The sequence below is a fragment of the Silurus meridionalis genome, chromosome 27 (assembly GCF_014805685.1).
Source record: "Silurus meridionalis isolate SWU-2019-XX chromosome 27, ASM1480568v1, whole genome shotgun sequence".
Lineage (NCBI taxonomy): Eukaryota > Metazoa > Chordata > Actinopteri > Siluriformes > Siluridae > Silurus > Silurus meridionalis.
In genome coordinates this window covers 11,169,960-11,193,160 of record NC_060910.1, presented here as the reverse complement: position 1 = coordinate 11,193,160, position 23,201 = coordinate 11,169,960, and the positions used below count along the sequence as shown (strand labels likewise).

General features: G+C 36.7%; 1 protein-coding gene across 1 annotated transcript in view; it reads right to left on the bottom strand.

Moving 5' to 3' along the window:
* Positions 1–23,201, bottom strand: part of fras1 (Fraser extracellular matrix complex subunit 1) — a 119,067-nt gene that overhangs the window by 46,730 nt on the left and 49,136 nt on the right. Inside the window, exons 15-26 of the mRNA XM_046842250.1 lie at positions 19,968–20,111; positions 18,313–18,453; positions 17,379–17,519; positions 16,665–16,832; positions 11,563–11,703; positions 10,059–10,202; positions 7,293–7,448; positions 4,894–5,040; positions 4,650–4,796; positions 2,145–2,285; positions 1,143–1,283; positions 498–638 (exon numbers count right to left, since the gene is read on the bottom strand). Of these exons, the coding sequence (XP_046698206.1) occupies positions 498–638; positions 1,143–1,283; positions 2,145–2,285; positions 4,650–4,796; positions 4,894–5,040; positions 7,293–7,448; positions 10,059–10,202; positions 11,563–11,703; positions 16,665–16,832; positions 17,379–17,519; positions 18,313–18,453; positions 19,968–20,111 (1,752 nt within the window). The remainder of the gene's footprint in view (positions 1–497; positions 639–1,142; positions 1,284–2,144; positions 2,286–4,649; positions 4,797–4,893; positions 5,041–7,292; positions 7,449–10,058; positions 10,203–11,562; positions 11,704–16,664; positions 16,833–17,378; positions 17,520–18,312; positions 18,454–19,967; positions 20,112–23,201) is intronic.

Below are 23,201 nucleotides of genomic sequence, written 5' to 3'. Positions count from 1 at the left end.
TCACAATAATACAGCCACATAAAAAGATTAGACAATTAAAACTACAGCATATAAAAACAGACTATTAAGATCATTTATGATTGGGTGAAAAAACAGAGATCTTTCTAGAGATTCTAGTGATTGAATATTGATTCATAGACTTTTATATTTATTTACATTAATGGTATGAACAATTGTATTGTATGTTTGGTCTCCAACATGATGCCTGTGAGTTGCCTACCAAGCATCAATAAATCCGAATCCTTGACTTTGTTTCTTTTTTTAATTATACTTAATTATAATTTAATATGCACATACAAAACCATGGCTTTATTCACTAACATCAAATAAATCAAGGAAATATATTAGAACTTGTGCAGTGTCGAAGACTTTTTAAGGGTAATATTTGGCTTTGGATATAAATTTTTTTTAGCTATGTTAAAAAATCAGTCTAAACGGAAGCAAATCAAACAATTGAACTTACATTATTAAAAAAATTTATTAAAGTGCAGCATTACCGTGGCATTCTCTGGTCTTCCTGTCAGCATAGTATCCACGACCACAATCAGGTGTGCACTGTCCATTCTTAACAAACATATTCTCAGCACAAATGCGGCACTGTCCCACATTCACACACTCCACACAACTAAATGGGCATGCTGGGAAATATGGCAGGGACAAAAAAATCATAATTAGATAGATAGATAGATAGATAGATAGATAGATAGATAGATAGATAGATAGATAGATAGATAGATAGATAGATAGATAGATAGATAGATAGATAGACAGACAGACAGACAGACAGACAGACAGACAGACAGATAGATAGATAGGTGTCATATATATTATAAAACTGTATAAATCTTTTATACATATATACAGATATACAGATATACATATATATATATATATATATATATATATATATATATATATATATATATATATATATATATATATATATATATATAAGACATTTTTCTGCCTGAAAGAAAAGACCTTACAATCAGTGTACGATATTTGCAGCATCTAATCAATATAATTATTCTGTTTAGCTTCAGCTCATTAAATACAACAGCTGCATTATCATGGGCTGAATATGGAAATTGATTAAAACTGAATTTGATAGAAAAATCTCATTCAAATTGTAAATTACACACCGACACATTGCTGTTTGGCCGTGTCGAGAATGTAGCGGCTGCCGCAGTTCAGCACACACTGGCCATCTAAAGAGGCGTAAGGGAGATGGCATTGAAGACATCGTCCAGGACCTTGGCACTGTTTACAGTGATCATCACAACCTGGGGAAAAGGAGAAAAAAGAGGAATATACACATCTTGATGGTATTCAGCAGAACTTTTTCATCCTAGGCTAATCTAGAGTGTGGACAAGAGGACTGTATGTATCTCTATACATCTTAAGAGGGAAGAGACCTTCTTTGGGTGTTCAGGCATTGCTCTGTCAAATGTATTTGGGATTATCATGGACACAAAGGACACCACAGATGTAGTCACAATTTCACATATGTTGAATGATTTAGGGAATTAAATAGTCGTTTTATATTTTAATACATCATTTTCTTCAAAATGTCATTTTTTTATTAATTATTTGGATTCTTATATCTAGTTTGTGCACTTTTGTCTTGCCTCTCGCAGCAAAACTGATTATCACAACACAATATGACAATGCATTTTTTTTTGACATATTTGGTATGCTATGTTGGTATGTTATGTACCAATATTGGTATGTTATGTTTATACTTATGATGTAGTCTTCAATGCCAGCTATGCACACATTAAAGCACAATATAAACATACTCAGGAGACCTGTACCACTGCCTGCATAACTCAATCTGTTATCATTTATTTGGCTAAATACTTTAAAATTTTTAGTCCTATTTGTGCCATTAAATACAATAAACAATTGTACTCTGAAGAAAAAAATAAAAAAATAAAAAAATAGAAATTGCCCAGTTTCTATTTGGCATTAAGCACTGCTATTAAAACTTGGCAGATTGAGATCACTGGACCTGGCATCTACACACACAGACTCAGCTGTCTTCAGTCCATAACTACCGAGAGTGAAATTAAAATGTATTCAGATAGAAAATGTGTGGAATTTATATCCATATAGAAAAATGTATTATCTGGTCAGACACTTACTCAGGCATCTCTCGCCATCCTGGTAGGACCCCGGAGAGCAGGAGGGAACGCAGACTCCATTCTGCAGGACGTGACCTTCCATACACTGCAGACAATCAGTGCGGAGAGGACCCCGACACGCGTTACAGCTCCAGTCACACTCTGAGACACACACAGACCAAAACAGCCAGGATGAGAGCGAAGGATAGAAAGATACAATGCAGAGAAAAAGGGGAAGTTCATTAAAAAAAGAAGAAGGAAAAGAGGTTCATAGCTGGTAAAAATCCATTGGATGTCTTTGTAGCTAAATTCTGTTTTTAACAGACAAACTCATTTTCTATTTTATTTTTTTCACTATCCATTATATCTATAAAGCGTTTAGTCTTCTCAGATTTTCCCATTTCACCCTGAGATGTGCTGGTCTTTGCCAGTTTGCAGTTTTGCTTAAGAAAAAAAGTCAGCAATTCAGACAGGCCCATCGAATCTCTCTTCCAAACAGCAAACATTTTATCACCCGGGCAAAAAACAAAAATCAAACCAAATGCATTGACAGTGATTTTTGAACTGATCCATCCCCATCCAGGAAAACATTACCTCTCTCTCTCATGCAGGTTAAACAAATCTAAAACACCCTGCACACATTTACTCTTCTATTTCATGGCAGATTGGTTGTAAAGAAATCCATTTTATATACTGTCTCACCCTTCTCTCTTCATATGTACATCTCTTTTTTCTAGTCTAGACATTTCCAACCAGCGTGAACTGCGTTCAGAGAATTCATCTGTTCAAATCAGATTCTATCTGATGAATCTTGAGGTAGTTACTCATCAAGCTAGCTAATCTGCATGCTAGCTAGTTAAAGCTCCAGTAATTTAACAAATGAATATAAATGATCTGTATACATTTCAAGCAGATATTTTTTTTTGTTTGTTTCTTTTAGTCTCTCTCTCTCTCTCTCTCTCTCTCTCTCTCTCTCTTTTCCTCCTCAACATTCTACAACAACACTCTAAATCAATTTCTCTTTTTATCTCTCTCCTCCCTGTTCTCTAAAATGCATCCAGCGCACTTTGAACTGGACAATCCCAAACAGAAGAAAATCTTATTAAGTCATTTCTTTCACATCAAAGGCTCAGCATAAAAAAAAAAAAAAAAAGTGCTCAAAATTCTTACAAAACAGTTAGGGCTGTATAATAATGATAGAGCAGACATTATTTTGCTCATTACACACACAACAAAGATTTCCACCAAAATCAAACAGCTCTGTAATGTGTGTTTTAGCTTTTAACAACACAGTTAGAGTATCACAGGATATTGTGACTATAATGGGCTATTGTAGAGAAGATTCCCATAAATAAGTTGTTATGAATATGGATTTGGAAGAAAGTATCTAGAGGGAAAAAACAATCATTATGCTGCACAAGATGACATGCTTTCTCCTGCGCCACTCACACACACATACACACATACACACACACACACACACACACACACACACACACACACACACACACACACACACACACACACAGGAAACCAGTTCAGGAACTGTTTTGCCATCACTTTTCAAAATATGCACACGTTTAGTGATACTTATTATTAAAGAATACATTATTTATAAGTAGAAGCTTGAATTTCCAATTTGCATGCCTCTCTTGCGTGATGCACTGAAACTAAATATTTTATTAAACTTAGTACAAAATAGCACCTTGGTCCTGGGGAGACAGTGTTTCGTTGTACTGGGTGCTGCATTGTATATGGTTGGAATGACAATAAAAGCCTACTTGACTTCATTTAGGGTAATATTTATATAACAATTTTTAAAAAATAAGGTTTTGGGGTTGAGAATTCTAGTAATAGATATCAATCAGTGTTTAACTCGTTAATATAATTCTATTAATAGTTTGGTGTGCATTAGAGTCTTTTCACATAAACTGAGTTGATTAAGCAAAGAGGAACATTATAGCAATAATAAATCATAGTACTGGATACTTTTAAAGGCAGATACTTGTTTACTCAAGTGAAAGTTTAAAGGGAGCGCTTTTACTTTTACTTGAGCAATATTTTACCCACTGTATCTCTACTTTTACTCAACTACGTGCTTCGTGTACTTCATCCACCACTGGGTTAAAGGAAAACTACCATGTCATCTATGACACGTCACTTACCAGAGTGAATAGAGCTCATGCACAGAATTGGGCTGCATAAATAATATTCTTTAGTGTGAGCTTGATGTAACAAAGACATTTCATTTCTGTTCATTAGTAGTAGTTTTCTTTATGTTTCACCACTGCTACTACCATATACAAATTCTTATTCATCCACCTACTGATAGCTTTTGGAGAAGCTCAGTCAAACTCTTTTCTCTATTTATGACCCTCACATACAAGACAGCTTGATGCAGTTTACATATCGTTCATCACTAAACTACACAGATAAGATTGCAAATGCTTTTGACTTAATATTTGTAATATGCAGTAAAGCCTCAGCAAATAGAGCATGATCTATGCTTCTGTAATGTTATCTCACCCCTGCAGGTGTGTGTCGTAGTGTTGAGGTAGTACTGCTGAGCACAGCTCTCGTACTGGCATTCGCCAAAGAGTAGAACCTTCTCCGGGTCCCTGCAGGACGTACACACTCCTGCCATCTCACAAGTCCAACACTGACGGTCACACTCTATAAAATGCACACACAGAGCAGTAATGTACTGTAGCTTACATAAATTACAATATTGTAAATGTGTCATAATTCATAAGGATACAGAAGCACTTACTTTGACACACTTGACGTTCATCAGCGTAGTATCCAATGGGGCATCGAGAGGTGCACATACCAGATGGGGCAAGAACATTAGGGGCCGTACAGGAACTACAAAACAGAGGTCCTTCTTCACTGCAGTCCGCACAGGATGAATGACATTCTGGAAATTGTAAACATGAGCAGAAATATGGTTTGGTGAAACTTCGGATATAATAGGCAATGTTCCTTTTGGTTCACTACATCAATGTAAGAATTGAATTCTGATGTTAGCCCAGACTATCATAGATTTATAGTTGTGTGATAGGAATCTTTTTGAGCAGTCGTGCTGCGACTGACTGACTGAATAAGGACAACATCAGGCCAATTCTGATAATTAACTAAGAGATTTGTGGCTGGTGTTTACAGCATGCATGTGTTGCTCAATCCCTTGGGGTTTAGCTGTGGCTCTTCATAGTTGAAACAAACTGAGTGTTGCTGCAATAATATGCTGTCAGCTCCTTTAACAGCTCTGTTTCTGCTCTGGATTCTGTTATGGTCCTTTGGATAAAAGTGTCTGCCAAAGAAATAAGTGTAAATGTAAAGCCAGATGCGGGCTACTTGACTTTGCTAATAAGCACGAATACTTGTGATGAGACTCAACACTGCTCTGTTCTCAATGTACTGCAATAGTTACATTTTCAAAGCTGAAAGCCTGGTGCAGCCTGGCAACTAATACCTTGGAGGTTTTCTTTATAGAACTTCATTTAGTACACAGGAGAATGTAGGACAATTTTATAAGACATTTTCAAAACATTCACCCGGCGCAAACCTTTAAACTTCGCAAGGCTATACACAAGGCTATTACATTCAGGGCTTTTTTCTTTATATCTGCACACGGATGTTAGAGAGGAGAGCAGCTGTTTGCTAAAGATGTAATGCCGGTTATCAGCTCTATGTGATTATGTTGTTTCGTGAAGCAGCAGCTGTTTATTCAAGGTTGCGTCTTGATTGAGAAATAAATTGTTCCAATTACTTCTCTCAACATATTTCAGTTTTATCTAGCATTGGGTTAAGCCTAATGCTTAGAAGCCTTTAAGCTATATTATGATGTTACATAAACCCACGTCAGACTGGCAGATGCTCTAATACCTTATTATTCAATTTATATCCATGGGATCAAAGGGACTACGTTACGTTACACTGTTTAGGCCTTACAGTTGTAAGGGTTTCTCTGTAGGCAGGAGTTACCGTAATTTCCGGACTATTAAGCGCACCCATATATAAGCCACACCCACTGAATTTGACAAAGAGCAGAGCGGCATTTTGGGAATAGCATGCCGCCACATTTTTCCGGTATTACTGCGTGTTTGCAAGACCGAGGATTATGTCCTTATTATTTTCTGATGCTCATTTCTAAGTTTCTTTGACTAACCCATAACGCTGCTGCCAAGAAAAATAAAAAAGCACGAGTTTTGGAAACCTGTCTGAGCTTATATAATTTCTGTTGCAACTGGAGTTAGCGAGCTCTCCCTTCACCCAGACTCAATGCGTTACAACGGCTCGTATCTTAACAGTAGCCGACCAAGAAAGTCATTGTTCACTGTCTTCCTCCTTCCTTTCACAACAATTTCTCTCGAGAGGTTTTCTTTTGGCATCATCGTGCGTTTAAAAAATCACCACCGGTGGAAGTTTTTCTCCCGATGCCGTGCAGCTCAGAACACAGGTGAGGTGCGTTTTTTTGTTTTCGTTCGGAAATTTCATTGGTCTAATGTTATGTTGCTCAGTTTTTTGGCTTGAAGTATTGAAAGAATTAGTTTTTTAAGCCGCGGGGTTCAAAACGTGGGAAAAAAGTAGCGGCTTATAGTCCGAAAAATACGGTATGCATTTAGGTTTTTCAGTAGGCAAAGGTTATGTGTTTTGGCCACTCTATAGGCAGGGCATAAGCCTCTGCAGGACAAGAGTTACTGTGTTTGAGATTCTCTCATTACTGACTGATTATGGGTCTTTCTATATTGTAAGTTGTATTGTGCATTTAAAAAATCTTGAGAACTGTTAAGTCTTAGTGTTCCCTGTTGTTCCCATGTTGTGGCTGCTGTGACACCAACCTTCCCCTCAGGGATTAATAAAGCCCTCCGCTCTACTCAGTAGCTGTTTAGGCCTCACTATGACAAGTGCTTCTGTGTTTGGGATGGTCTGTGTTCAGCGTTTCTGTGTTTGTGCCTGTCCAGGATCTGTTCGTGTAATGCAGTGTAATCTCAATAATTCAGAGTTCTGTGTTTGCACAGTGAACAGAAGTCTTAATGTGAGTTTAAATCTCACTAGAGACATTAAAAGGGATTTTAGGGCCTCTTGGGGCATTTAATTCTCATCTGCTCCACTCTTCGCTTGGTTAGATTTTGCCTTACTTTGGATAAAAGCATCAGCCAAACTCACTCTTGCAGGCTCCATGGTATTTGTAGTGTCCCGGTGGACAATGTTGCACACAGTGATCTCCCAGCAGCAGCATCCGAGAGCCTTTACACCACAAACACACAGTGCCGGAGCCGAGCTGAAGGTCTGCTGTGCACCGCTGACAGCCCTCCTGACACTCTGCAGGTGAGAAGAATGTGTGCATTATTAGTAAATACTACTTTTTTTTTTCGCTTACCCATGCACGCATCAGGATATAGCTTTGAACTGATAACGTAAACAAAAAAAAAGGTGAGAAATCACAGCCCCGCAATCTCTGTCTCACAATAAGCCATTACTTTGCCCACAGATGTTTTCAGCAAACAAAAAAAATCTTTTCATCATGCTCTACCCTGGTTTCTTATCTGATAAGGGGCAGAAAGCAGGCCCTCAGCCACTGATAGCAGGAGAATGGATGCATTACAGTGATTCATATCATAAATGTGTGTGCATCTAAAAGAGAGACAACACGGGCATATGAACATTTATGTGAGCTGTTGAAAACTTCTTGTAGGTTCATGGCAAGGAGAGAAAAAATACATATGCATTTGTGTTTCTGAGTTCAGCTTAAAACACAGACAAATTAGGTGGGTTTTGGGAAAAGAAAGTGGGAAAGAACCATAATATACTATAATATACAATAATATTACTGTTCCTCTCTGTATACAGTCATTTATTATATCATTTTCAAATTTCAACCACTTTAAATTTCTGACATTTTCTACAATTTGGAACTAAAAGGGACTTAACTGGGATTTATATACAATATATGTCAAATTTGTCCTAAACACATTATTTTTAGCACTGTTTTACTTATAAAAGTTGAAGTACGCCATTCTGAGTAAGAGGGTTGAGTGGAGGTCGTTCAAAATCTGCAGCCAAGTATTTATTGCACATAAACCCTTCAGACCGCATCCTTTTAAATATTAAACAGCCACCCTCTTCCTGTTGTTTACCATAATGCCAGTCGGCCAAGGTCACCTTGCAACTAGATCACCTAATTAGCTTTAATGTCACTGCCAGAACAGTGCCAGACATAATATTCACTGTTCTTCTAAAGTCTGTCTACTACCGTTTAGATTTCACCTTTCGTGTCATTCTGACAAAGGAGTCCAGAAGGTTACGGAAGAGATGATTACAGTCTTAAATCTTGACTTTGTCCATTCTGTGTTCTTACAAGGAAAATGAATATAATGGATTATGGATTAAAATGGATTAACAGCCGAGATCAAAACTGACAACATGATGAAACCTTGAAAATCTCCTTTGTCCTTGTCCAGTGTCCTAAAACAGCTTTAATCCTCTTAAAGGAATACTCCAGCGCTTTTTACACCGATGTCTATCTTTTATCATGTATGCGTGTTTACCACAGTCAGAACCTATGTATTGAGAAAAGAATTGAAAACCTGTTTATTCACTTATAATGGAAGTCTAAGGGCAGGTGTTGGGGTAGACAAAAAAAATTACCAAAAATCTTTTTCGTATGATTCCATAAATTGCATTAAATTTTTATAAGCAAAGTTGAGAATCCCTGGATTTTTTGCTTAAAGGAATTGGACAGCTTGTACAGCACAGCAAACATAATCTAAAGTATATACATAGGTGGCTCAGTTATTATAATCATAAATGGTTGCCAAAAAAACCTTAATAACCTTTAAAAATATTTCTACAATAATTATTTTAAAGTGCCTCAGAAAAAATAAAATAAATATATATATATATATATATATATATATATATATATATATATATATATATATAACTTAATAAAAAATGCTTTTGAAAGACTCCACCTATTCTCTTATGGTTTTCATTTCATAAAAAAAATATATTTTTTACAGTCAAATATTTCAAATGCAAAATAGATTAAAAATTTTGAAAGCACTCAACAACTGCCCTTAGAATTAGATAATTGTTTTTTCCCTTTCTTTCTTTCTTTCTTTCTTTCTTTCTTTCTTTCTTTCTTTCTTTCTTTCTTTCTTTCTTTCTTTCTTTCTGAAAACATGCAAAAAGTTCAAAGCTGAACCTGAACAGTCTAATATATTATTAAAAATGTATTTACACAGCATGTACAGTATAAAGCATTATCTTGATGATTCTCAATGAGAACATCTGATTATAAAGAATGATAAAAAGTGCCTGTCTGAGCAATCCCACCAGGAATCCCTTAATAAATGAGTTGAGCTGAGGAAAAGATAGAAATCCAGTAAAAGCCTCTTTTTTTAAATCTCGTTTTAAGATGGTATAATTGAAACCTGAATATATTAATCCATTTGTTTAAACCAAACCTACTGTGTTTTATCTAAATGCCTGTTTTTGTTAAGTTTAGTCTTTTTTTATCTGTGTTCAGACTTGTTATCATTCCTTTTCTATTTTCTGTTTATTAGTCTATTATGATTCTTCATGCTTGTTGAGACACAACCTTTCACAAGAACTGAGACACAGAACCCTTAACATAGAAAATGTTTAGCACTGAATCAACCAAAAAAAAAAAAGAATAAAAAAGGCAAAAGCACGTTTGCAGGTCTGTTCAAAATAAGAAAATCTTTTCTGCTTAATGTAAAACCCCAATTACATGATAATCTCAATTACTAGCACCCAGAAGTAACCAAAACACGCAGCACCCTTCATATTACTTAGTACTCGAAGTAGCTCTCAGTTTTTAAAAGGTTGGTGAACCCTGACCTTAGCAATACAACTTTTTATTACAAGCATATTATGCACCATAACGTGATAACGTGAGTAACTCACCACTACAGTATCCGACAGCATTTAGGTATTGTCCCTCAGGGCAGCTGGTACGGCAGTAGCCGTTGTGAAGGCTGGCATGAGATGGGCAGACTGTGCAGTCAGCTTGAGAGGGACCAGAACATTCCTTACATGTTGGATGGCAAGCTGAAAAAAAAAAGTAAGCACAATAACTTTCATACAACTATTTGAACTAATATCACTTAGAGCAGTGGTCCCCAACCCCTGGGTCCGTGAGCCAATTGATACCAGGCCACACAGAAAGAATACATAACTTACATTATTTCCGTTTTATTTATTATTGGATTCTGAACGATGTTTTATTTTGGAAAATTACCGGATTCTCTCTGCCTAATCTGTCTATGACTCACTCTTGATGCACGTCAAGATGCTTGCCTCGGTCATGTCTTACCTCCATCCGCTACCTTCTTAAAGGGGCTGCTCTGGCCGCTAACACATAATACATTACCGCTAAATTGAAACCCCCCAAGCCAACAAAATGAACAAAAAACATTACACATTACACATTGTGGCAGGGGCAGTGCAGTCAAGTGCTGGTCATGTATAGAGAGATGAGTCAGTGGAAGTACAGTGCTTTAGATGTGTTCACCTTAGGGCATAGTTATACTAATAAGTGTTTAGAGTTGCAGTGAACAGCAGTGGAGAAGGTAAAATGAGGGAATGACACAAATGTGGGAAGTGAGAAGAGAGCAGAACTGAAATATTCAAGAAAAAACTGTTCTATCATCGGATAAAGAAGTTTCCATTAGAAAAACTTTGCAAGGACTTTCAGTATAGGAAAAACAGACCTCATGGACGCCAGCCAAATTCCTCCTACAATATCACACTGCCACAGATTTTTCCTTTACATCACTAATGTCAAGCAAATAATTTAAAATCTCTGGGGCTGATACCAAATCAACTTGGGTTACCCAACTGGAAAGAGGTTAGCATGCTCAATTAGCCTTCCTAAATGAGCCTGACACTGAAGCCATTCACTATCTAGCCTTGGCTCAACATTTTTAATGGTTTATCTTCAAAAGGTGGCCAACAAGGAATTATGATGCCATTAAGTCTAAGTACGTGGGATTCTTCTTGGCTTGTAGTTCATCTTTAAAATGCCTGCAGCGTGGAATCCAACAGACTCTTAAACGATGTTTAAAGTGCTGAGCCAAAAAGCGGTACAGGGAGCCGGATTCGCATCAGGAATTACACCCCATTATTGGCATGTGTTGCTGAAAAGCTTTAATACAATCCCCTCCGTACATTATAATGAATCTTACTGACAAACGGCAATACTCCGCCACATATATTGCTTTTTAGAGCTGTCAGTGTCTCGGTAGTCGTATTGATTCATGTTCATTTCTTTTCTCATAATAGAAGGTAGTCAAGGTAACTCTTAAAAAGGGACAGGATCATTTATCTTCTAAAGCTGATTTAAAACTTTTGGCTTTGATAAGGGATGGGTTTTACTAAAGAAAACTGAGAAGATTGGGACTGTTCTTACCATGGCAAGTGCTGTCTTGGACATGGAAACCATGAGGACACCGATCAAGGCATTGTCCATTGTAGAGGACACCGGGTTGAAGGCAAGAAGTGCAGCTGTTGGCATTTCCTGATGCGCAATGTGAACATGACTCGTGGCATTCTAGAAGGAAATCAAGTTTGTAGTAAGAAGATGTTTAAACATGGAGAACAAGCAGCTCATATTCTACAGCATTGAGTTTTTGCTCACAAAAGGTTTGAACATCTACGCACTGGATACAAAACATTTGGAGACTTTTAAAACATTCAATGCCTAAAATTGTCATCTTAAGTTTTACAGATGTATTTTTATTATTTTTATTAAAGTAAAAATTTACTTTAGAAATAAACACCTCAATGAAACATCATCAGATGCGACTGCAGAAGCCCAATGCAAAGACCATTCAGCGCTGATTATAATCTTAATTCATATACTTTTTATTAATATATAAACCTCAATTTCAACATCTTAACCAATCCATGGTGCAGTACAAATAATCTTTACAAACTTGCATGCTCACCCTTTGCCTTTATAACTGTTTCTAGTCTATTTGCACAGTTAAAAGTGAAGAAGTGTCATGGCAAAATAGATTTTCTGTTCATTCATCCTTGAATTTGTCTTTTCGATTGTTGTGTCACTGCAGGATGTCATCTTGAATTTTAAGATCTTTAAACTCTATTTATGTGTAAATAAACTGTACAAATTGTCTTTTTTTCCCATCCAGAATCCATGGTGAATGCAGTCATTTGCATTCAAACACAAACATGCTAAAAAGACAGATCTAAGCCTGGCTCATGCCCATTACTGACAATATATCATGCCATTATATAAAGGGCACTCGACAGCAAGCTCTGGCTCCTTTTGGAAAAGTGCTTGAGGGGGAACCCATGTCAGGTAGGGTAAAACAAAGGCTTTGACTAAAAACACAAGCACGCATGCTGTATCTTGTCACTAGAAACACATATCTTCTTGTAAATATAGGAGTGCCCTATTGTTCATTAATGTAGCTTAATACTAAAACGAGACCTTTTGTGTTTTCCGAGCAAAATGTCACATTTTCTCTTCATCCCTCACACTCACACACAGGCATGCAGGCAAGCACACACACACACACACTTTAGTATAATATCCAACCTATGCAGCTCACACTGTCAGGCAGCAGAAATAATCTATCTATAATTATACTTGAGTTTATGCCCCAAAGAAGAACAGCGAGCAAATTAAATACAATCCATTTTCAAACCGTGCTCTTCAAACAGATGCTATAAAGATGTAGGTAAAACAATTTCATAGCCCACTTCTGATTAATTTTTCCTTTGCTTCACCTATTGATCAATTTACATTTTCAGGACAGTTGAAATATGATTCAATCAAAGCCATAAACAAAGCCCTAGAAGAAATTCAATTGATGTGTTGATAAATGAGGTGCTAATTCAAAGCCTCAAAAACTGAAGGTCTATAAATGAAAAAAAGTAATTTGCAATGAATTATTACAAAAGAAACAGAGGAAAAAATCTATAAACCATAAGTGGATTAAAAATATATTTCAGATGACAATAGCATGCAATGATATCAAACTTCATACACTATATGGACAAAATTATTTGGACTTGTCCAGCCATATGTTACCACAACTGTTACCACAGAGTTGGAGGCACACAATAGTATAGAATGTTTTATATGTGGCGTTTAATTTTCCCTTCACTTGAACTAGGAGACCCAAACTTGTTTCAGCATGACAATGCCCCTGTGTACAAAGCAAACTCCATGAAAATTTTGAGTAAAGATCTTTTGAATGAATTAGAATGCTGACCGCATACCAGCCCTCCTAATTCTACATCAGTAATTTTCTAATGCCCTTATGGTGTGCCCTCAATGATCACAAATCTTCACAAGCACACTCCAAAATCTAGTGAAACATCTTCCCAGAAGAGTGAAGGTTATTATAACAGTAAATGGGGACTAAATGTAGCATGGGACGTTCAAAAAGCACATACAAATCTTATGGTCCACAAACTTGTGTTCATATAGTGCACAGGTGCATCTCAATAAATTAGAATATCATTAATAAGTTGATTTATTTTAGTAATTCAATACAATTTGCCCAGGTAAGACACCTCTGATGTGGTCTCTGGTTCAGGAGTGGCTTGACACAAGGAATGCATCAGTTGTAGCCCATGTATACATCTGTGCATGGTGGCTCTTGAAGCACTGACTCCAGTCTGCAGTCCACTCTTTGTGAATCTCCTCAAATTAATGAATGGGCTTCGTTTCACCTTTTTCTACAACATTTTTTCCTTCTATTCAACTTTCCATTAATGTGCTCTGTGAACGGCAGCTTCTTTAGCGGTGACCTTTTGTGTCTGACTCTCCATGTGCAGGGTATCAATGATCGTCTTCTGGACAACTGTCAAGTCAGCAGTCTTTACCCATGATTGTGTAGCCTGAACCAGACTGAGACACCATTTAAAAGCTCAGGAAACCTTTGCAGGTGTTTGGATTTATTTAGCTGATTAAAGTGTGACACCACAAGCCTCTAATAATTTTTTCAAAACTTTTTTCACTTTGAACAAATAGGTTTTCTTTAGCTATAAGCCATAATCATCAAAATTAAAAGAAATAAACACTTGAAATATATCAGTCTGTGTGTGATGAATCTATATAAATATGAGTTTCACTTTTTGTATTGAATTACTAAAATAAATCAACTTCAACTAATTTATTGAGATGCACCTGTATGTCAAACATGAGAATTTCTTACGTTCTGTGTGGAAAGTTTTAATGTGAGTTTGGTTTTAATATATTCACACACACGCACACGTCATCTGACAAGCTGCTGAACTGGAAACACGAAAAGGATTTACACACTGGAACTTCCTCACTGTGTCATCTGATCTGCCAGCACACACACACACACACACACACACACACACACACACACACACACACACAAACAAGCTCATATATGTACCCCTACAGCTCAGCTGCTATCCTGGAGAAAGCTGATGATTTGTCTAAGCATGCAGCTTCACACAATGGATGCTATTGATGTCAAGAGGACATATTATCATTGGGTTAGGGTGGACCCTGACAGTGGACTCATTGATGGTAGCCCAGAGCTGAATGTCCACAGCCTACAATATCATAGTTGATGATGTGCAGCGGAGTGTGCCAAAGCCTCATACATCAAACATATTGGTTAAGATCGTAGGCAGGGAATTCATTCCACGATATCCGAGTCACTATAAATTTATATGCTTACATGCATACATTTATGCAATCGTCAGTTGTTTCAATAGCAGAACCCCAAGCATTATATTTCAAGTCTCCTCATGAATTACATTGACATTTCAGTGAGAAGCGAATTCCAGGCCGTCTTTATGTCTGACGGAGGTGTGTTTATGCATCTGTGAGAAAAAAAACCTTCTATGACTCAGTGGTAACTTGCACCACTCAAGTTTCTAGAACATCAAAGCCTATCCAGGAAGTCTGTATGAAGCAAAAAATACCCCAGGGGCAAATATTTATCCATTAAGAATCCTACACACAACCTTAGACAAATCCTAAAAAACAAAAAACATAACGTGCATGTTTTTACATAGCAGAAGCAAGATTTGCCTTTTCAAATAGCTCCCTGTCTAATTTCTCTGTTTTTGCTGATGATGCTCCTTAGACTTGTAATGTTATAAACCATTTCTGGTTTTGTATCACCTTCAGTTTAGAATGTTGCTACACAATAAATATAACCAGTTTCTTAATTTCGAGCGTCTTTTTTACGTTTCAGGTCCGAAATTTAGCTCCGCTCTCAGCCAGAACAGGCCTGGTTTAAAGGTAATTTATAAGACAGAAATTAGTTCCACAGAATATGGTGCTGTAGGATGGGTTTGGGAGAAATGCTTTTCAATGCCAAATTGCCTCATAAGCAGCAGAGAACTCCACAAATTATAAACTGGCTCAGGTTCAGCCAGGTGGAACCCCCTTTGACTTCTTTTGTTTTCCAGTTATTGCAATTCACACAGGTCCTTAGTCAGCAAAGCATCTCAATTCCATTATACTCCCACTGTTAAGCTTTACAGATGGGAGAGGATTTTAGTACTTTTCTCCAAACGGCATGCTTAAGGTAAGATTCCATGCAGAATTCTATTACTAGGAAAGTAATGCTAAAAAAATTATTCTCATTCAAATCTAGAATGCTAAATTTTACCCGTTCAAAGAACCCATGAGTTCAAATGTGGACTGAGCTTGAAAACGTCTCTTCTTTTTATTAATCTTTTTTATTTCCCGGTTTCTGCCAGTGAAATCTTAGATACCAGCTCTATTATAGATTAGAAACAATCTGTGCTGACCTGTTTCTTTCTATTAGCTAGAATTAAACATGTGGAATTGTACTCCCACAACACTGACCTCGCAATAACTGGCTTTTGGACATGTCAAGCTACTAATAATCTACTGAAAAGCTACTTCATTTTTACACCTCATCCTTACCCCCATCCTGCCAATCATGAAGATTGTTGGAGTTAACTCTTATATTGATAATCACACAACTTCAATTCCCATTCAATTTGCTGAGCCGTTAATTTCTCTGTACATTTATCACTATGAACCACCTCTAGGCTAGTTTTCTGTATACAGCCTTCTAGCCTACTGAGACCCATTTTTTTTAATAATGCTTCTCTACCATATGCATCCTGTCACCTTAGTTGATTAGTTACAAAGCGAAACGTAGATATGTGTTTCTTCTAATGGGTTGCATTTTTTTCTCCCAGGACGCCAAGGACAATTAATTACATTTCAACTTCATCTAGAATCTGGATTCACTATATTAGTCCAGAGAGACCACACCTTTACTATTAAAGCTTTAAAAAGATTTATAGTAGATTAAAAAAACCAAGTGTAACACTGAAGCACTGCATTTCACACAGCAATACTGACAATATTATCATAATTCTCATATTAGAGCTTTTGTTGATTAACACAATGTTAAAAATATCACAAATTGTGCTGTATGTTGATTTGAAATGAGTAATTCCCACATCATTGTGAGAATCGTATAAGAAATGAAGATCTTGGCTCGGTGTACTTGCCTCTGCAGATGAGATCTGAGTCGAGGTAGTGTTGTGACAGACAGGAAGATAAACACATGCCATAAGAGACATGTGCATTCTGAGGCTGCAGCACTTCCTCTGGCTTTACACACCGTACACAGTCTGAGAGCTCGGGACCTACACACGCCCGGCAAGATACATGGCAACCTGCAGAGATAGCGACAAAGTATGAAGGAATAAGAGAATAGTAGGACAAAAAATAGAGAGACAGTAGAAAAAATATGATGTGAGGAAAAAGAGAGAGTCATAGTGAGAAAGAAAATAGAAGAAAAGCTGGGGGAAAAGGCTGGCTGTGTAAATACAGCTTTTGCGATATACACATCTCCGCATCCTTGGCTCTTGATCTCTGGCTTAGCTTTTCCGCTGGGTCACTAATATCTGTCACTTTGAATTCAGTTCATACACAACCCTGTGGCACAGTAACTTGTGTTTATGTTTGCCATCTGCATTTTTTTTATCTCAGCTGCTACCGCTCATAAATATCTTCAGAGTCCTGACACTGACACACAAATAATTTACATAATAATTTACAACAATAGATTACATAACCTGTACTGTAGGGCTTCCTTTTGTCTTCAAGACAAACATTACCTCAATGCTATTTATCTTTAGCTCAATTAAATAATCGAAGTGTTATATTATTATTACTCATTAAACGTCATGTATAACTGAGGGTAAAAACTGAGCTCTTACTATAACACCGTCCATCTCTGTTGAACAGACCCTCTCCACAGAACTCTACACACTCTCCACCGTGCAGAAGGAGAGAGCTGGGGCATGAAGAGCACTGGGTCGCCGAGGGGCCAGAGCAGGATGCACACGAGCTGTGACACACTGAGTGACATGCCAAAATATAGGAATAAATCATGTCATATGAAATGCATTTCTTTATACAAGCTTGAAATAAATACAGTGTACAATAATCAGTGTATGAGAGCAAATTAGTGTTCAACCTATTTTATTATTTATATCATTTTTATTTATAAATGTGCAGCTCAAGCTCATGCATGACAGATTTTAATACAACAATGTGCACTATATGGACCAAAGTTTGTGGACACCTAACCATAAAATTCATATATGCTTTTTGTAAATGTATTCTTCAGTTGCTGTTATAACCTCCACTTGTCTGGAAATATGTTCCAGTAAATTCTGGAGTGTAGTTGTGGAGATTTATGGTCATTCAGCCACAAGGGTTTAAGTAAAGTCAGGTACTGATGTAGAGTGAGGAGACCTGGGGTGCAGTCAGCATTTTAGTTCATCCTAAAGGTGTTCAATTGAGTTAAGGTCAGAGCTCTATTGTAGGTCACTCAAGACCTTTCACACCGACTCATGTAAACCATATCTTCATGGAGCTTGTTTTGTGCACAGGATCATTGTCATGCTGGAACAGATTTGGATCTCCAGTACAGATTTGGATCTGTAGTAAAAGGTAATGCTACTGCACCTAAATACATCTTATACATTTGTGTGCCTCCAACTCTGTTTTAACATTTTGGGGAACAACTAAATATGGCTAAAAATGTCAGGTGTCCCAATACTTTTGTCCATACTGTGTATGTACACTGATAAATTCATGTGTTTGACAAAATCTTTTACTGTGGATGCCTTCTAAAAATATACTTACATTGGCAGCGGCTGTGTCTGTCTTTGTAATGCTGATCCGGACAGTCAGGAATGCATTTCCCATGATGCAGTGCATAGGCACTGGGGCAGCTATTGCAGCTGGGGTTATCAGGCTTACAGGTGGCACAGGACGAGTCGCATGCTGCATCATAAGACACATGTCCATTAACAAATTCCAGTGAATCGAAATTGTTTATTAGTACAAAATGAGATGGCTAGGCAGAAATAACAGAGATAACACTTCAGATTTCACAGCTGTCATCATCATCAGCGTGTCTAAACAAGGTGCAAAACGTGTTCACGCGACGTAAGCAGACAAGCATGACATCCTTCAACACAAATCAGCAACAGCAGTTGCCGAGGGAGCTGTGTATAAACGCGCTAAACCTCTTCGAGTTTGACGGTATCCGAGCGGACGTTCAGTCTTTAAGCTGACATTCGTGATTTTGTTGTCACGCTGCAGCCTGAAGGTTCTTCACAGACCCTCTTGCATGTCTGTGCACCTACTTTTGACCAGAGATGATTGAAACTAAGCCCCCTGGGGAATTCTGAGTTACTAGCAACACTAAACATCTGGCTGGATGCAGGTTTTGTTCTTGAAAAAATAAATATCAGCTCCTGTGAAAACGGGCTTTTAATGTTCATGCTGAATTATTCAGTGTCAAAAAAAAGTGTTCGGATCAAGATTAATAGCCCAAACGGTTTTTTTTTTCAACAAACTGTAAGCCTCAACAAAGATAGCTATGTTGCTTAAAAAAGTCTCGATTGTAATGCTTATATTTTATAACATTTGGCTAGTTTTAAATATTTTACTGTTAATATGACAGCAAACACTGCCCATGCAAGCTAGTTGTCTGAGGTGATAAAAGGCATGATAATATATGTTACAGTCATAAATCTGTTTAATTCTCAAGTCTGATTAGGGGAACGCGTTGATTAATTTTGAATAACAGCCGCTTAGACAGTAGCAAGATAAATATCAGTTTTACGGTAATAAGTTCATGCTTATATGTTATGCTTTCCATTGTAACATACGGAAGGATGGTCTACATAAACAGATTTAAATTAAAAGTGTGTCATTACCCATACGGTGAGGGGTCAGGAGATGTTTTTCCAGTCAGGAAATGTTTATTTATGTACTTTTTGAAAGGAGTCATCAGTGTCAGAAGTACAGTCAAAGGTAAAGAATAGATTTTTGTAGGCACAGGTAAGTCCACAGGGTTTGGGGATTTCTTGATAACATATATAAGCGCATATTTTTTGCCCAATATAAAATGTAATTTAATTTTGTTATTATAAAAGGGATAAAAACAAGATGTAATGTAATGTAACTGATGTAAAGTAAACAGTTTAAATAAATGTGAAGATAATGATAATGTAAAGTAAATGGTGAAGTTAATAATTTCACTCACATTCAACAACAGTAGACATAGCTAAAAACAAAAAGAAACAAAAATATTGAAGTGCTACTGTTTCTCATTAATTGGGTCCCATTAAAATAAGATTTTGTTGCTTTTTTTCATATAAAATGACACGCTTAGTGGATTCTAGGGAAAGAAACAATAAATCATGTAAGGGTATAGGATAATACATTGTTAAGCAGCAAATTTGTACAGAATGAACAAATCCTGTGACATGTTTAAAACAGTTGCTTACCATGACATTGGCTTTGACTGACATAGAAGCCTGACCCACACTCTGCCACACAAAAGCCGTTCTTCAGCAGATAGGCTGGGTCAGCACATGACAGACAGTCCTGAGGACCCGCCCCTTGGCATGAGGAACAGGAGTCATGGCAACCTGCAGAAAAAGGGGTCAAATATGCCATTCAGAATCCGAGCGGCGTCTATTCAAAGGGATAAAGTCTGCTTGATAAGCCGTGGTGAGAACTTTCAGAAGCGTGACTTAGACTACATGCCAGTGTGAACTGGAACAAAAGATGACCTTTCTGTGAAACCCAGGCTTTATAAAACATGCACACACACAGACACACATATATACACAAACACACACACATGGCCCAATTACAGTACCTTCTTTTCACACGGTCCCCACTGAACCACACAGTGAGACGTCTATCTAATCTAATACAGAAAACGCTGACTAGAAGCTAAATTAGCCCAGATTTTGCATGGATAATAGACGACCTACTGAGATCTAACCTTAAATTACCTTGCTCTTAGCAGCAACTATAATCAAAAGTGTAATTACTTTTTTCTGACTCAGGTTGTGCATTTTGGATTAGTTTCTATAAAAAGCTGGCCTTAAACGGATGAAAAATTAAACAGGAGTCCCAAAGAGTTCATGTAATACATTATAAAATTATAGACAGGAATTAATTTAAGTATTAATTAGTTTAGACTAAACCAAAAATGGTGGTAATGTATTAGAGGTTTAGGAACGCTGGCCTTGTTGGTGGTTCTTGGGATTTAAGGAGCAAAAGAATAAAGACACACTGTATAGTTGTGATGAGTTTGGAGTTTCCCCTGTTTCTTAATTCGCCATCTATCACTTTATCTCCAGCCAAATACTACGAATGGTAGTATGAATAGTGTGTAGCACCATAACAGATAATTTTTTTTAATCACTATTACAAACTATTAGACGAACATCATATGTATATGAACAGCTTGTTAACATCTCAGAAATATTTTTTTCTGCTATTTCTTTAATTCACACTGCTTAAAATTGAAAGCCAATAGAAGATTTTTCATTCCTACAGCATCTACGGGAATGTTGTGCCTGGGAATCAGGTTTCATTGTGGATTGTTTGTTGAATTCCTGGCATTGGAAGGAGCAATCTGTTTAATGTGTAAAGCCTCATTTCAAAAGCGGCGAGCCCCTGAGAAACAGACCCCAAACCTAGTGCAGCATAAAATATAATAGTGCAGGCAGATTGAATGAATATAGTGCTGAAGATGCAAGTTCTGCGAGATCTCTTATAATAAACATATGTGCATGTATAATTATCTGTCCCTCCTGACTGACAACTTATAAAGATGTAATAAATTGGGATTGATCCTTCAAATATGGTTACATTGGACACATGATGTGAGAAGAGGTGGTCTAATAATTATCCTTTTATTCATGTTGTCACTTGGGTTCGTTTTGAAATGTAATTATGAAATATTACCTAACAATTGGCTGTTATTCAAATAATTACGAAAAATGATTAGTGACACAAGCGTTTAACAACAGTAAACAGTAAACACTATTCCTGTTTGCATTCAGACGATAAAAATGGTGTCATGACACTAAAATCCAAATTTTATTAAATCACTACACTGTAGTATAGAACATTTTCAGTTCATCTTAATGAAATCACAAAGAAAATAAAAATTCAATTTTTGCAATAATAATTTATTTCCATGTGCAGTGTTTTTGTTTATTGTAAAAAATAAAGTAAAAAATAAGTCTGGTTTAAAAGGTAAAACATTTTCCACAACAAAATATGCTTGCTGCTACTCTAACTATGAAGTCATACTTTTAAGACTTGTGAAATGAAAAAAAAAAAAGGATGAAATAAAATGAAAATTAAATAATAAAAATGCCAATGATTTGTATGGTTGATAATTTTGCATATTTTATATATATATTTTTGGCAACCTAATCCTGTAAATCCTCCAGGATGTGCTTTTACACACATCCTCCACTTCATTCAGATGGTTATTCACCCTCACATAAAAACTAAAATATCATACTTTTTTATTAATATATTCCCCATCCCTAAATCCCAAACACATTTGTACATCTGTGGCTTTGATTCGTTTCAAAGTTCGACCTCCATCTTCTTCACTTGCGACTCGCTTTCTAAAGATTTTCCAAAAATAACTGATGCCCAAGACTCAGTTTGCTTTGAGGAGATTTCTGTAAAGCTGCATAGTGACAGTATTCGCTGCTAACAGTCGTGTTGGAGAAATAAATTTGAGTCGATTTAAATGCTACAGTGTATTTCTTCCCATCAGTTAACATTCAATCATATTAAACCCACTAAAATGCTGCATCTGAGATGGAGATTCTACCTGCACTCGCTCTGTATATTTAGGACCAGTCCAATTTTTGGTCCGAGCTCATTACTAACTGAAATGAAACAGCGTAACAAGCTGCTGGAATGGCTTTTGGTTGGTCCAATGCTCCTGTCACACACCAGTTAACACCATTGCTGCTGCACAGTCCCTTCTGAATTGAAATGCCTATGGACTGCTAGTTTGTCAGGGCAGGCATGGCTTCTGTTTGGGTCCCTTGATATTCATGCAAGTTAGAGAAACATGCTGTGAGAGAGAAACGACTGAATATTCTAGATGAATGTAAGAAGCTATCTACTCTTCTACATCTTCCTAATATTCCTAACAAAATATTAGCTTTATGTTTGCATTGGTTTCCAAATAAAATCTTTGCTATCCAATCCTTATATCTATCTATCTATCTATCTATCTATCTATCTATCTATCTATCTATCTATCTATCTATCTATCTATCTATCTATCTATCTATCTATCTATCTTTAAAATAAAAATTCGGATGGCTATCAATCTCATTTGGTACTCCAAGGTTTCAATATCATATCATTATCTGAAACAAAAGTTGGTGTTTTGCTAGCTCTTGAGCACAGCGATTTGAATATCTGAAAACCGAATGATTGCGTGAGAATTTGTGAACGTATCAGGAATACATTTAAAAATGTGTCTTTCAAAATGTCAATCTTTGAACCCTGCTATAAAACGAATTCGAGCTCGAAAACAAATCCCATCAGTATATCTGAGATAAACAGCTGGTTATATACAGCTATAAATGAAGAACTCAATAGCGTTGCATTTCACAAGCATGGGGGTTTTTTTCATAGTCATCTATGAAAAGATACGCTGTGTGTGTTGTCATGTGTGTGGGGTT